This window comes from Silurus meridionalis, chromosome 12 (genome assembly GCF_014805685.1).
Source record: "Silurus meridionalis isolate SWU-2019-XX chromosome 12, ASM1480568v1, whole genome shotgun sequence".
Lineage (NCBI taxonomy): Eukaryota > Metazoa > Chordata > Actinopteri > Siluriformes > Siluridae > Silurus > Silurus meridionalis.
This window is the reverse complement of record NC_060895.1, coordinates 17,500,325-17,516,137: the sequence shown is the minus strand read 5'-3', so window position 1 is coordinate 17,516,137 and position 15,813 is coordinate 17,500,325. Positions and strand designations below refer to the sequence as shown.

The window sequence follows — 15,813 nt, the reverse complement described above, 5'->3', positions numbered from 1 at the left end:
AGGTATATTAATATCGCCTTTAGGTCGGTAAACAGCGAAGGAGCTGTTTTGGAGTGAGATTGCAGCAGGTCTGAGTTTAACGGAGAGCACTCTGCACTGGAATCACGCTCGGTAATGAAGAGCAAGGAAAGGAAAGGAAAGGAAAGTTGGCATGGCAACAAGCAGCAATAAAAGTACCGTGTACATAGAAGTACATTTTTACGAATCTTACAACACTAATGTGAGGAGACACTTCTTGTGTATGTAATGACACAGGTAAAAGCAAATATATTCATATTTCAGGCCAGACAGCAAATGGATATCCTGAGCTGAGTGTTCTGGAACAAGGAGATGGAGATTCTTTCATTTACATTTACACACTGCACTGATTTACTGACTTACAAGTGAGATGGAATATAATCCATGCATGGAACTGAACAGCTGAGGCTTGTTTATGGGTTTGACAGTGGCTCTGTCACAGTCTTGGATTTAAATTCGTAACTTTCCAAATCATAAGAGCAATACATTAACTGATTACTGTTCCCTTTTGAAACTCTAATCGAGGGAGCATTACGAATACAATACAAACCAAATGATACTTTGCAGAGAAAGCAAGTGAACGAATGTAGAATGAAAAATATGTCATTATGTCATAATTTATGTATTTCTTTAAAATGTAAATAGTAGCTTATCCTGAAATTAAACTGGCAAAACTTAACCACAATAACAAGCTTTACAAATATCTAAACTGTTCTGGGATTGTAAATGCATCAAATACCTCCTAGATAACGTATGGCATTATACCCTGTCAGTCTACATTTTAGTCTAAATAATTTTTTTAATTATTATTATTAAAAGTTACAGTGCATAGAATATAGAACTAAATTCAGATTATATGAGGTTGATTCACTATAAAACCAACAGAAAATCTTGTATTGAATACAATTGAGATTAGAAAAACAGTGCTGTTTGATGAGAATAAATGAAATAATACAAAAGAGTTATAATTCGTCTGACATTTGTACAGATATATAAATAGTAAATCTTCCTAGTCATGCACACCCCACCTATTTTTCCCAGTATTGAGATGCTTACTTGTGCAACAGTGTGCACCGTGCAAAATAAACCTTGTTGCTTTTGCATATAAGAATTGTGTGTAAGAACACTGCACTGCTATATGTTTAATTATAAATCATTTTCCATTGACATTTTAAACTCCTTCTACCTTTAAAAAAAAATGTAAGGTCATTGAAGGCGTGTGTAGATTAATAACCTTAAGCCCCAGAAAGCTTTAGGCAAGTGACATTTCATGCATATGGGTATTATATGATCTTGTTTTCTTTCTTTCGGAGGCTCAATAGGAACCTGCTGCGTACCGAAGCAAGATCATAATCTAAATAGTTTTGATGCCAGAAAAGTAACTTCATAAACACAAAAAAAAAAAAATTGTTTTGACTTGGGCTCACTTTTAATTATTCTTCAAAGGGCCTGGAATACATAAGTTGATTTGCTTAATCCTTTTCAAAAAGTAATTATCACGCATAACACTGTTTCCACAGAGCATTACCTCTCTCTTAATTGTCAATTTAATATGACATTTAATTAGTGTTGATAATTTCTTGGCTGGTGATCTTAAAATCAGAAAGTAAAAAAAAAACAACAACTGTATTTACATATTTTGCATTGTGACTGTGGTTGGGTCTCATCCTCACCAGTAGATTATGCCTCTTTCATTTTCAACTCCTAAGGTTCAGTTAAACAGATTGTTCAGTCACTGTAAAACACACAATCGGCTATCATCGGTGTGAAACTGAAAATTAGCTCTAACCGGTAAAAAAAAAAAAAAAAAAAAGGTTATGAAAGTCTTGTATTTGTAGGTTGATCACTGAAATCCTTGCCATTTTTTTCTTTCGTCCTATTTGTTGATTTTATTAAAAGAAATCCCTTTAACAAACCCAGCAGCTACATTAATTTGGCACCAGTGTGCTGCAGGTAAAATATTTCTCTTTGTAAAAAATCTAATTTTAATTCCTTGCCTATTATTATACAGGAATAAAATTAGAAGTGCATCCATGTCCTTCTGCTATCCTTAATAGCTAGCTGGCCAGTTAAAGTTCTATAATCTAATTCACATTTGTCAAAATATGTACACAAATTAGATTTTCTTATTTCAAATCTTTAAAATTAAATTTTGTCACTTATAGTTGTTTAATTAACAGCAGAAAGGCATGTCAATGTATGCCACAACCGCTGAGATTTTGATCAGTGACACTAGCTAAGCTAGTAGATTAGCTGGATAGCGCACCATTGATTACTTAGCTTATTGACAACTCCGTGATGACATAGAGCATTGATTTGCATCTGCATCTTCTTAGTGATTTTTGTCAATGTGGCATGTCTAAATATACCATAAGAATCAAAATGATTAGTTCAGCACAGATTTGTTCAGTGTTTCATGTATTCTCTGCTTTTTTCAGATTCAAACATGATTTTAATTGCTTTGGTGGATATTTGATCACAAGCAGGCGGTTTGTACCTGCCTGTAATATTTTCTAATTAATTTATCTGCTTCTATGTTCCAAAATATCTGACTGCTTGTTCGTACACAAGCCGATCTTTTGCCTGCATGAAAGTAAAATCCACACGCTTGTGATATTTGGTTTTACCTCATAAAGTTCTAATCATGATGCGCACCTATTAGTCTGAACCAGACACTTTATTAAATGACATGGACTTGTATCTGTTTAGACACATTGCTCATTCCAAATAATTAATTTGGTCCTTAATTTATTAAACGACATTAGCTTGGTTGTGTTCTTTTATATTGTTTAGATGAAATAGTTCAGAATAACAATGAGTGAACAAGAAGAATTAATGGGTTCGTGATAAATCACGTAAAGGAATAAATCCTGATCACCATGAGGTATTAGATCTATAAAAGTTTACAATGGAATATTATTGATTGGGTATGTGCTTCTCTCTCTCTCTTTTTTTTCTCTATCTCTCTCTATCTCTCTCTCTCTGCTGTCATAGTCTCACAAATTTCACACTTTGATCAATTATTACCTGAGATGAAGAGAGATAGGGGTATAGGTAGGGAGAGTGAAAGGCCGACATGAAGAGGTGCTTCTGAGCTTCTCTGTGTTTTAATTGGCAGCTGTTGTTCCCAGATTGCATTGGGTAGAATTACCATATCCAAATGCATGCTTTATTCATACACATCAGTGTTTCAAAGCAGTAAAATAACAAACAAATACTTGGAGCAGACAGCAGACAATACAATAGATGCGTACATAATGCATGATGTGAAACTTTTTATCCAAACCTTAACAATTTAAAAACAAGTAGGCTTTAATAGAGTATATTGCCAGTTTGGATCAGTTTGTTATGTCGGTGGAGGGTTTAGGAATTAAACGCTTTAATCCTTTAATAAACAGACAGAACATTCTTGTGCTTGTACACAGTTAAATATTCACAAAGTAAATTTTTTGATATTGAAATGTAAAGAAGTTTCTGATTGCAAAAAAATAAAACCCAAAAATATGAAAACAACATGGTTGAGATGGTTCTCTGAATAGTCTTGTAATGTTTCTCTTCATGGCTGCTTCATTGTGTAAGTCTTGATTTCTGTCTCTTTTGATGTTGAATTGTGAAAATAAACTGAGCTGTAATGTAATGCTGCATGTTTACCATCCTAAACAACAATTTTTTTGACCATTCGAGAGAGTTTTTAGATATGAATTATTCCTTCATCTTTAGACTTAACTAATTTTTGCTATGACCAACTTGCCTTATAAATTGGTGGTCTCACTTAAAGTAGCAATAGCAATGTCTGAGGTAAAGCGCCTGCTACCTAGTGAAATAAAAGGTGGTGGTGGTAGGTGGGGTTCCCCCAACCAAAGTTATCGTTAAAAAACTGTGATAGATGCTGAAAAACTTGTTTATCGGGATGTGATGCAAATTAAAATCTAGATTTTGGGGCAACTGTTTCTTCTGACATTTTATGCAGTGCATGTGCTCTGATTGACACGACATAGATCTTGAACGAGAGGACACGCAACACATTGATGTCACGTCTCTGATGTTTTCCTACACTTGGCAAGAGAAGCTAGGAGAGAGTCAGCTTGTGTGTTGGGAAGCTGATATTGGCTCACTATTAGCTTATACACAAAGCTTTGATATCAATATTGTATTGAAAATGGAAATGCCGGAATTGGGTCGACTGGTCTTTGAATATTGACCAACAAAAATAGAGGACCAAATACATGCTTAATATTAATTTGGTTTGCAGAAAACACTGAATCAATAAAATGAGGATATAAAAATGATTGACATGAACATAAATAAAGACACAGAAAATGCAAAGAAATAAAAGTTACACTGTGACCCATGATCCATTGTGTTCCTTTGTGTCCCCCCCCTTTAATTCACTAGGGAGCAGGCTTTTCATGTTAGGCGCTTGAGACAAACACTTAAAGTCGGATTATGCTTCTATATGACAAGACTTCTGAAATCTTTAGCATGAGACAAAAGCACTTTTGGGAGGAAGCGGGTCCTAAAATAAGACTTTTTTCTTATTTTCCAATTTTCTGAAAATGTACTACAACTTGCATCATGTAAAGAAAATTGACCTGGTATTTTTAATACAGTGCAAACTGAATCAAGAGATGGTATACAGTAAAAATCAATTGGTTTGATTACATTGTACATGAGTAGGACACTAGCACTGCTAATAACAGTTTATCAAAGCAGCACCATTTTCCTCTTTATCAAAGCTTGTTTAAACAGGGGACACTGAATGTAGGCTTTCACCTGTTTGTCACGTCTCCCCCAACTTTCCTCTTTGATTACTAGTGAATAAAAAAAATAATAATAATTTTGTAGGCTTTTGCAAGTTTGTTTCCAAATCTAATGCTGCTATAAATGGAAATCATATTTCTATGATCATCAATCACAGCACAGAAAAGATTTGTTTTTGTATTCAAATATTTTTTTCTGTTCTTACAAACAACACTGAAAAAGTCTGGATGCTAGCGTGGTTTGATGAATTTCCTTCTTTTTTTAATTTTTACATAATTATAAATTTTGTAGGTGTGCGATTCTGGAAATCGCCTGGATCACAAACGACACTAAGTAATATGTGGTTGGATTTAGATTAAACTGTCTAGAACTGCTGTAACTCTTCCTCTGTTACTTCTTATATAAATCGTGTTACACAATTTCACAACTAAATTTGTGGAATGAATTAGAAAAATGTTTACCTTCTGTAGCAGTGTTTATTCTGTATTTATTTATTTTTGTCTCTGTCTCAGTGTGACCCAGGGGAATCCACGAAGTTTCTGTACGACCTTCTCTACACAGAACCGATAAAAATCGTTCTGATGCCGGGGTGCAGCTCTGTTTCTACACTAGTGGCTGAAGCAGCTCGTATGTGGAACCTTATAGTGGTGTGTTGCTTTTTTAAAGCTCTCCTCTACACAAATGCTTACCCTCAAGAAAAAGATTACATTCTTAATCTAACTTGCTAAACGGTGACTTTTTTGCTCTGTTTTCATCTACAGCTTGATTTTATATTTGTTAGTGGTGTAAGCATGTAATGATATTTAAATGTTATAACATTGTCAGCGGTCATTTAAATTCACTGAAATGTGTTGTATTGGTCTAATAATCTTGGACAGATTGATCCCAAAACAAAACAATTTTCTTCTTCCTTTACTTTGTGCAAAACAAAAAAACAAGCAGAGTGAGAGGTAAATTTAAACTTGGAGAAGAACGAGTGAAAGAAGGAGAATGTGTCACAAACTGGGAAAAAGATTAACTTCAAATTAATTGCTTTTGTCTATGGGCCCCACCTGAGAATTGAATTAGTTGGTTATTTTCAAGTAATTTCCTTAAATCTGTTTTAGTGGTGCATCATAGAAATATGCCATGAATTTCCTCATTAATGGCCTGTATCTTTGAAGATCTAAAAGATGACTTGTACACATTATATTATTGCAGATTTCTCCTCAGTGAATTAGTTTGTCACATTTTTTTTATTAGCAAAAGTTAAGCTGAGGCAACATGAAAGCAAATTATCCGAGGTATCCAGGTGACAACACTGCTTCAGCGTCTCTGCTGCTGATACATTGACTTTTAAAATTCTTAACTCAGTTACTGTTCCCCGTGGAATATAATTAGCGTCAAACCGGCGTGCTGTGCTGAGCGAGTATCGGTGTACTGTGTGCTAAACAATGTAGTCGCAAAGTGAATTATTTATTAAGGCATTAGTTTGAATGAGTTTGTCACTTTTTTTTTTTTATCAATGAAAGTTCTGGCTAATGCATTATTCAGGCAGGAGAAGAGCCAGACCTGTAGTTCTGAAATGGTGACAGCACAGAGTCTCACTTTTTCTGCTGCTGATACACTGACTTTTAAAATTCAGAACTCACTTACAGTTCCCCTGTGGAATATAATTAACGTCAAACCCACATCCTGTGGCGAGCGAGTATCGGCGCACTGTATGCCAGACAATGCAGTCAAGCAGTGAATTATTTTTTTACGGTTTGAGAAAAACGTGGTCACAGTGGGCTGACATTAATCTACTCTTAGATTTTGCTGAAAGATTGTTAAATGTAGAGTTTATTAAGGTGGTTGAGGGGCAAATGCAATGTCTTATGAACAGCATGGAAAAGAGGGCTGCCTTTAAGAGAATCTGTTTGGTTTACTCCTGTGGCCATGTAAGCAGATTAGCTATGCTAAATTGCCCATAGGTATAAATGAGGTGCCAAGTGGCATAAATTCACCTTCCTTGTGTGCGGTATTCCCAGGATAAGCTCGGAATCCTTTGTGACTCTGATCACGGTTTAAGTGCTTACTGAAGATGAATGTGGCTGTCATGTTGCAGCCCTGCAACACAAATCTGTTTCACGTCATGCCTTAACCACTGTGCTTCTCTTGTCTAGTTCTCTTATGGCTCCAGCTCTCCAGCACTGTCCAACAGGCAGCGTTTCCCAACGTTCTTCCGCACACATCCCTCCGCCACACTGCATAACCCCACACGTGTGCGTCTTTTCCAGAAGTGGAATTGGAACAAGATCGCCACCATCCAGCAAACAACAGAAGTCTTTACTTCGGTCAGCCTCCAAAAACAATTCTTATTACAATAAACTCCAAATTATCTATCTATCTATCTATCTATCTATCTATCTATCTATCTATCTATCTATCTATCTATCTATCTATCTATCTATCTATCTATCTATCTGTGTGTATATATATATATAAATATAAATATATATATATATATATATATATATATATATATATATATATATATATATATATATATATATATATATATATATATATATATATACATACATACACAGATATATACACAATATATATGTTTGGACACACCTTCTCATTCAAAGAAGGTTTGAAAAAAATTTTCATGACTATGAAAATTGTAGATTCACACTGAAGGCATCAAAACTATGAATTAACACGTGGAATTATATACATAACATAAAAGTGTGAAACAACTGAAAAATGTCATATTCTAGGTTCTTCAAAGTAGCCACCTTTTGCTTTGATTACTGCTTTGCACACTCTTGGCATTCTCTTGATGAGCTTCAAGAGGTAGTCACCTGAAATGGTCTTCCAACAGTCTTGAAGGAGTTCCCCGAGAGATGCTTGGCACTTGTTGGCCCTTTTGCCTTCACTCTGCAGTCCAGCTTACCCCTAAACCATCTCGATTGGGTTCAGGTCCGGTGATTGTGGAGGCCAGGTCATCTGGCACAGCACCCCATCACTCTCCTTCTTGGTCAAATAGCCCTTGATGCCTTCAGTGTGACTCTACAAAGAAAACTCTTTGAATGAGAAGGTCCAAACTTTTGGTCTGTACTGTGTGTATATATATAATATTAATTTTTATTATTTATTTTTTATTATTATTATTTATTTTTTTATTTTTAATTTTTTTCTTCAGTATAAGAAAACCTCAAAATAAAAACTTACCTTTATTTGTAACTCCACAAGAGTAATTAATAAGCAATCAAATGTGGTAAAAGCAGAGTAAACATAGCTCAGAATGTCTGCAAATCCTCAGAATGACATGCCTTTATGAAGATAACATACTGTATATTAGCATACAGTACGAGGTGATATCAAAAGGTTTTAAGACTAACTGGTGCTATTCTGACCACGTGCATTACCACATCTGCGATTTTATTATGGCCAGCAAGTTAGAATAAAGAGCAAACATGAAATTTTGTGGGAAACTGCCACAAAGACATTTGACACGATATACGTTTAACATATGCCGATGCTGCGATGAGTCGATTGAGGTGAGACCGAGAGACCAGGAAGACCGTTGATGAGCTGAACCCCCGAAAATGTCCAACGTGCATGATGCACTTGTGCATGATGCTCGTTGGAGAACAAAACATATGATCTCACTTCCGCACCTACGCTACGCTACAGATTTGTCTCTTGCGGACTTTGCCCTTTTTTCGAAGATGATCCGGCTGAAAGGTCGCTATTTTGACACCATTTCACAGATCCAGCAAAAATCGCAGAAGGTGCTCGTCACGCTTTAAAAAGAACACAAGAAGTGGCAGGAACACTATCAGTGCTGTATTGCTGTGCAAGGGGACTATTTGGAATTTGAAAGTGTGTAATTGTAGATACACACTTTTTTGTAAACAAAGCCAGTCAAAAAACCTTTTGATACCATCTCGTATGGTAGCCATATAATGCATGACTAGGAGGTAACCTAAACATAGTGAGCTGGAAGTGAGGCGAGGTGAGAGTGAACTCGGTTGGGCAAGAGGTTTTGACAGGAACTGATATAAAATACTAAGTCTATATCTTAGTAATAAAAGCAACTGCTTTAGTATGTTTTCTTCTCTGGCTTGTAGACAGGAGAAAACGGTGCCAGTGACAGGAATATCAACAGCCTACTTAAGTCACTTGTCCCCATGTGGTGATAAATTAAAAACAAATCGAGTAAGCTGGAGATATCTGTTTGTAACAGTAGGCAGTTATTGATTTGTCCACCTCTGAATTTGGGGAAAAAGTACACTTAAAAAGCCAGTAGCATTTTGTTTCTATTTTAATAAGTATAGAAAAGGCCACAGGGCCAGTGGAGGACCATTTGTCAGTATGTTGGTTGTGAATATTTATGACCCAAGTCATAAATCTCTTCAGCACTGGTCTAATTCGCCCATTTCTTCTCTTCTCATATCATTTTTTTATAATTTCCCCTTTCCAGTCTTCTGCTCTTACACATTTTATCCCCCTACTGAATTCTTTTTTATATGTCACTCCACTTGTTATGCTTCCATACTGGACATCCCATGGTTTTTATACTAAACTGATCTAAAATTCTTCAGCACTTTACTCACTTTCTTCTCTCCTTCCCTGCCCTCTCTCTCCTCTTCCAGACATTGGATGATCTGGAGCAGAGGGTGAAGGAAGCTGGAATAGAAATAAGTGTGAGACAGAGTTTCCTCACTGATCCTGCCGTGGCTGTCAAGAACTTGAAGGTACTTTGATGAAAAATTTAACAGGATTCACTTCCTCATGGTGCAACGTGCAGTTAGCCAGCCTGAACATGATGGAGCACATGAAAACATAATGTGAAGTCAATACTCTCAGGATCTCAGAAACCTCAGATCGAGTGACAGCTCACATGTCATATCTGTGGTCTGGGGCTAAACTGAACATACGCCTATAGCAAAACTGATATTATATGTGCCCCTCACCAGATTTATGGGAGCATGTTTGTTGCACAGTGAAGTGTGTTAAAGACTTATTATTTCAATTCGGATGCAATGGAAATTTTCAGTGTGAAAATATAACTGAATGTGACATAAGTGGCATATGCACAGTTAATATAAAAATAAGAAACTGACACATTATATTGTTTGTTTTGTCTCGTTTGAATAAAATCGCTCTTGTTTTATTATCCAGCGTCAAGATGCCAGGATCATTGTTGGCCTTTTCTATGAGACTGAAGCAAGAAAAGTTTTTTGTGAGGCAAGTTATAAACATTAATTTCCATGAATATTATGAATTATATTATGAATTAGTTGTTACTATATAAATGATAAATTAGAACAAACTCGTGTTTTTGAACCTGTCGTTTGTCATATATTATTTATTTTATTGGTTATTTCGGTATTTTCTTCAGCAACTGCTCAGTTTCAAAAATGTAAATCTTCAATAGCAGTTTAGATGTAATAACAAGACCAGGATTATTACTGCTGTTATTGTTCTAACTAAAGACACTACTGTTATTTTAGTTTTGTTAGTATTATGATACCCTATAGAAACATTAGTTTTAATAATTGATCATCCTTTACTGAGAATAGTTTGTTTTTGGTCTCAGGTCTATAAGGAGAAACTCTATGGAAAGAAGTATGTCTGGTTCCTTATTGGCTGGTATGCAGATAACTGGTTTAAAATCAAAGACCCGGCTATAAACTGTACTATGGAGCAGATGACGGAAGCTGTGGAGGGACACGTCACAACTGAGATTGTCATGCTAAACCCTGAAACTGTTCGTGGTGCCTCTAACCTGGTGAGTGAAATATAATTATTTTTGCATGGTCATTCTGTTGATAAAGTTATATGTAAGATATAAAAGAAATATGGGAAAGAAGTATGGAAATTGTAGCACTTTCAGATAAAAAGGACCAAACTTTAGTAAGCTTTAGGTTAAATATAGCAACGTTGTAAGGGATTGTATTAGGTCAGGGAACCAAACTCTGCCATTAGGGTTGCACAAGCCAGTGCACTCTTAGTGCCGGTCCCAAGCCCGGATAAATGGGGAGGGTTGCGTTAGGAAGGGCATCCAGCATAAAAACGTGCCAAATCGAACATGCGGATCACGAATACGGATGACTCGCTGTGGTGACCCCTAATTGGAGAAGTCGAAAAAAAGTAAGGGATTGAATTAGGGGTGTAACAAAATTCATGGTTCGGTATGTACAGTGGCACTGCGCTAATTCTAGATTAGTTTTTATACCCCTGGTTTTGTTGTGTTTGTTTTCAAAATAAATAATAACAATAATAATAATAAAATACACTCAATGTGCAAGGTGGAGACTAAACAAACTTGCGGTCCACCACTTAATACATTCCTGATGGAACTCAGATTTTAACTTAAGTGTTCCACGCGTAAAAAAGGATCGCATTCGGTACGCATGTGTATCGAACCAAAAGCCTTGTACCGAAATATTTTGGTACGAATACGTGTACCGTTACACCCCCAGTATGTACGGTAATTGGACGTTATACTATTGATGCTAAATTCGCAGTGTTTGTATCTGGGTGGTACTAAACCTGTGCAGCACCTTATTATGACATTATATTAGGAATAAACTGGATCAGTATATTAGAATTACATTACAGTACAGTATTTTGTTATGACATTCAATTATGAATAAACCGGAATAGAGTTTTCTCTTTAATGTGTTTAATAAAGAAACCGCTTGAATCTAGAGCCAGGGTCAGATGTGGAATTTTATAAAGTCATACATAATCACTACAGCTTGTGCATATGTTTTATTTTATTATGTAAACAAGCTGCAAATAATTGCTATTTATTATTACTATCTTAAATAAGTTTAGTCCAGTCTGCCTCTTCACCTAGTTGAATTTGGCAGATGGGTGGTCAAGTATAATAAAATCCCAACTTTTACTTTCTTCTTATTACTAAGCTTTGGTAAACTTGGTATTGAGCTGTTGATTACTCTACTATTCTTCTTTAAACAACCACTTAATTCAGTCCTGTGTTTTTTATTCAGACTTCTCAGGAGTTTCTGGCTCAGCTCATGTCTCGTCTTGGTGGGAAGAACCCAGAGGAGACGGGGGGGTTTCAAGAGGCTCCTTTGGCATATGATGCAGTGTGGGCTCTTGCTTTGGCTCTTAATAAGACGGTTGCACCGCTGCAGGCTAAAGGAAGAAGACTGGAGGACTTTAATTATAACAACAAGGACATCACAGCAGAGATATATCGGGCTCTTAATACCAGCTCATTTGAAGGAGTATCAGTGAGTAAAGCATGGATTTTAGGAGCAGCATTAAAAATAGACAAATATGCAAAAGACCTCAGAAATAAGATGAATTATATAGTGGTGGATAATCTTATCTTTAAAATAGGATCCGGTGTATTGCCAGGCCTGATGAGATAATTGTAGCCTACACTTTGGGTCTTAAAATGCATTCAAACACAGTAGGAGATTTTATAGATAACTACATTTTCACTTGTAAATTCCCATATACATGTTTTTCTCAGGGCCATGTAGTCTTTGATGCTCAGGGATCCAGAATGGCTTGGACACTTATAGAACAACTGCAAGGTATTTTCTTCTTGTTATTTGTTTTGTCTGTTATATCAAAAAAACCCTTAAGACTTTGTTTCAATAAAATTGCCCAAATGAGATTTTACACTTTGCAAGACAATTGCATCAGCCCAACAGCGTGTCCTCCTTAGCTAGCATTTATTAAGCAGTTGTAATAATCACTGTATGTGTGTTTGTACATTTGCTTCATTTTCATGATTATCTGTTGTTTTCAAATGCATTGACTTCGCATTTGTAAGCCTCATTTATTTTTGTAAATGAATGTTTTGCTAATGATGAGTAATCACTTTTTCTTCTTAAGGCTTCTTAAGTAATAGCTTTTCTAATAGCTTTATCACTAATAGGATGACTTGGTGGCTAAACTGAGTATTTTCTTTTCTGCCTTTGGAGACCTCTTATCTAAGTCTTTTAAAAGCTTCACTGTTTAATTTTGTAGGTGGGAGTTACAAGAAAATTGGATACTACGACAGCACAAAAGGCAATCTTTCGTGGTACGGAAATGACAAGTGGATAGGTGAGACAGATTGATTCTTTTGCCCTCCGTCTAGACAACTGTCACCAGCTTTGTCCATTTCATTCTCTCTTCCTGTCCATTCCCTTATATTTGTCATGATTTTAGATTGCTGCAATTGATTTTTTTTTGGCCTGACAAAGTGCTGCTTCATTGTTTAATATGTCACTCGAACATAACTGCTCTTTGTGCCGGCTGTGGTTTCGAACACAGGGGAAAACTGAAATGCAAGAGATGAAATCTATAGGACCCTGAATGTGAGCTGTTGATGAACTCAGCATTGAATTGACATCTTGTGGTTTTCGAAATCAATGTTAAGTATGGCTGAGCCTTGTTTTAGTATTATAGCATTACCTGAGCTCTGCTTGACCAAATCAGAATCAGTCACCGGTGATAACAATATTACCTGCTTTAAATTAGAAAACAGTCTTAAAGGGTTTATTAAAAAAAAACACAACTGCAGCAGTTATCATTGGTTTAATGTGTAAAACGCAAGGATTTTTGCATAATGTGAACAAAATGCAACCCTATTTGCATTACATTTGTTAGTCATTGGGACTGATATTATGTGATTAGGCTTATTAGCTGGAAAGTCAATTATAACATAGATTTATAAATGCCATGTCAGTAAACTACTAGCCCAATAAAATGCCAAATTACTAAATATTAAATAATGATTAAACCTTAATAACTTTCCAATTACACCTCAAATTGCCTTGACTGTTGAAAGCTGATTTAAATGCCCCTGTGTATTTCTGATTTACTTCTTCCTCCATATACTTTGGATGCTATTTACATGCTCAGCCACCCCCATGAGTCAGACTCGATTGGAGCTCTAATCAATCCTCCATGCTTTGGTCTCATTGAGAAAGAAGGTTCTGGCAGCATGACATTAGTGAACTGACATTGCTCGGGATCAGAGAAGAAATGTGACCGGAGAATTAATTTCAGCTTGTTGTGCAAGCAGATGCCAAAGTCAGTATTAAATCTAATCAAAGCTGTAAGAGTGAAATAAAAACATTTAAAATAAGATTCTTCTAAAATGCTTTCGGTGCCTCGTATTTTGCCGTGTATTTTGATTTTATCTTATGATGTTAGAAGGAACAAAAAAAAATTACAATTTACATATTGAGCAAACAAATTCTAAGCTTTCAGAATAAAATAGATGATTCTGATGATCATTTTGATATAGTAAATATCAGCTCCAACTTTTGCAAACTTTCTGATGTATGCTGTTTTAGAAAACCTTTTTTTCCTGCCTGCCAATTGCTTGTAATTGCAGTAATCTTTACCCTGACGTGTGACCAATTTATTTTCAGCTCACTTTCTTCACGCCTACAAAATCTGTCCATGCCACTTTTGCTCTTCGCTAAAAGAATACAAAACAGAAGCGGAATACAAATAACCCGGAGGCTCTCGGGGCTTTCTTTCTTTCTCTCGGTAGAGGCTTTAGGATTTAATTAGCGTTAAGTTGATTGTGCCATTCTCAAGCTAATGCACTGCTAGATTTTAGAAAAGGGTCAAATGTTCACATTGACCCCAAACTTAGAGTTAAACTTTAAAATGGAACTCATTTAGAATTTGTCTGTGCGTGTCTGCAACATATTGCCTGCTCATGCTCTCTTAGCTCCTGCACGGTAGCCCCTGACAACCGCTCGAGCATGTCTTTTTCTTTCCAAATAGCTTTGGCAACTGTTGTGAAGTGGGGTCTCCATGGCAACACGCCGTCCTGATTCTTAGATCAAGGATGAAGGAAGGTTTAAGTGTGTAAATGCGTCAAATGACTGCACACTTGAGCTCACGCCCACGCTTGTCGTCTTGAATACATGCCCCCTACACACGTCATCTTTGAGTGGATCCTTTATTGATGCAATGAGTACTGTATAGAATTAAAGCTATACCCTATCCCTTTTCATTTCAAACAAAAACAACATTTTGTGTTTGACCTACTATGACACTATTCTAACATTTGGGTTTTTGTGGTATTAACTAAGTGCTAACACACACACACACACACACACACACACACACACACACACACACACACTCACACTGGTAAGCACAGTGACAGAAAGTCAGTGCGAACCCATCTGTGCCCTGATATTACGAAAAGAATCAAAACGAAAAGGGATGTCGTGACACTTCAGAGCACCTGGGATCTAACAGGGACACATGGCCCTCATGCTCTGTGCTCTTTTCTCCCTAATAGCTCATGCTATTTTTAGCAAATAAAATGTTTGTTTTACTGAATAAAATCCTTTTCCCAGTGAGGCTTATATTACAGCATTTATTTATTAAAAATGAACTGTACCTTGTTTACTATAATGTCAGACTCCTGCACTATTACCTTACAGACATTTGCATCTACCCTCATATAACACAACAATATGAAGCATATAAAACATTGGGAAGTCATTTAAAAGTGGAAAATAACAGGCGTAATTCAAAACAGCAGGATTTCCAACACTGGAGTTGATCAGTTTCTTGCATATGTACACTCTGAAATGTTTTGTTCTGATTATACCATAGCATTATTCAAACAATCACACAACTGTAGTTATTAAAACCAGCATGTCAGCATTTTATACGCTCATAGATACATTTGATGATCCGAAAGGTTTCTGCGTATTGCTTATTTCTGCTTGTTATGGTTACTGCTTAATAAGGTTTTTGCTTATTACAGCTGCACACACACACACACACACACACACACACACACACACACACATATATATATATTACGGAATGTCCATGTTTTGGAGTAGCTATATATATATATTCTAGTTTAATTAACAGCTCATTTTTTATTTCTTTCCCTTTTTTGAAGTTAAAAAGACTAAAAACAAAAATGCAGATCTTGATTACTCCACTAGGAAGACTGTCGCAAAGCACTGAAACTGGAGACTCCTTTTAAAAACATTTAAATGAAAGATCATTTTCTTTACATTTTCCTAATAGAAACATTAATTC

The 15,813-nt window shown here is 36.0% G+C and overlaps 1 protein-coding gene across 4 annotated transcripts in view; it reads left to right on the top strand.

Moving 5' to 3' along the window:
- The window catches only part of gabbr1a (gamma-aminobutyric acid (GABA) B receptor, 1a), a 50,116-nt gene that overhangs the window by 18,122 nt on the left and 16,181 nt on the right, over positions 1-15,813 (top strand). For all 4 annotated transcript variants that reach the window (XM_046863073.1, XM_046863074.1, XM_046863076.1 and 1 more), the window contains 8 exons: positions 5,292-5,426; positions 6,924-7,094; positions 9,408-9,509; positions 9,937-10,002; positions 10,355-10,546; positions 11,775-12,020; positions 12,266-12,329; positions 12,769-12,846. In XM_046863073.1, coding sequence (XP_046719029.1) covers positions 5,292-5,426; positions 6,924-7,094; positions 9,408-9,509; positions 9,937-10,002; positions 10,355-10,546; positions 11,775-12,020; positions 12,266-12,329; positions 12,769-12,846 — 1,054 coding nt within the window. The remainder of the gene's footprint in view (positions 1-5,291; positions 5,427-6,923; positions 7,095-9,407; positions 9,510-9,936; positions 10,003-10,354; positions 10,547-11,774; positions 12,021-12,265; positions 12,330-12,768; positions 12,847-15,813) is intronic.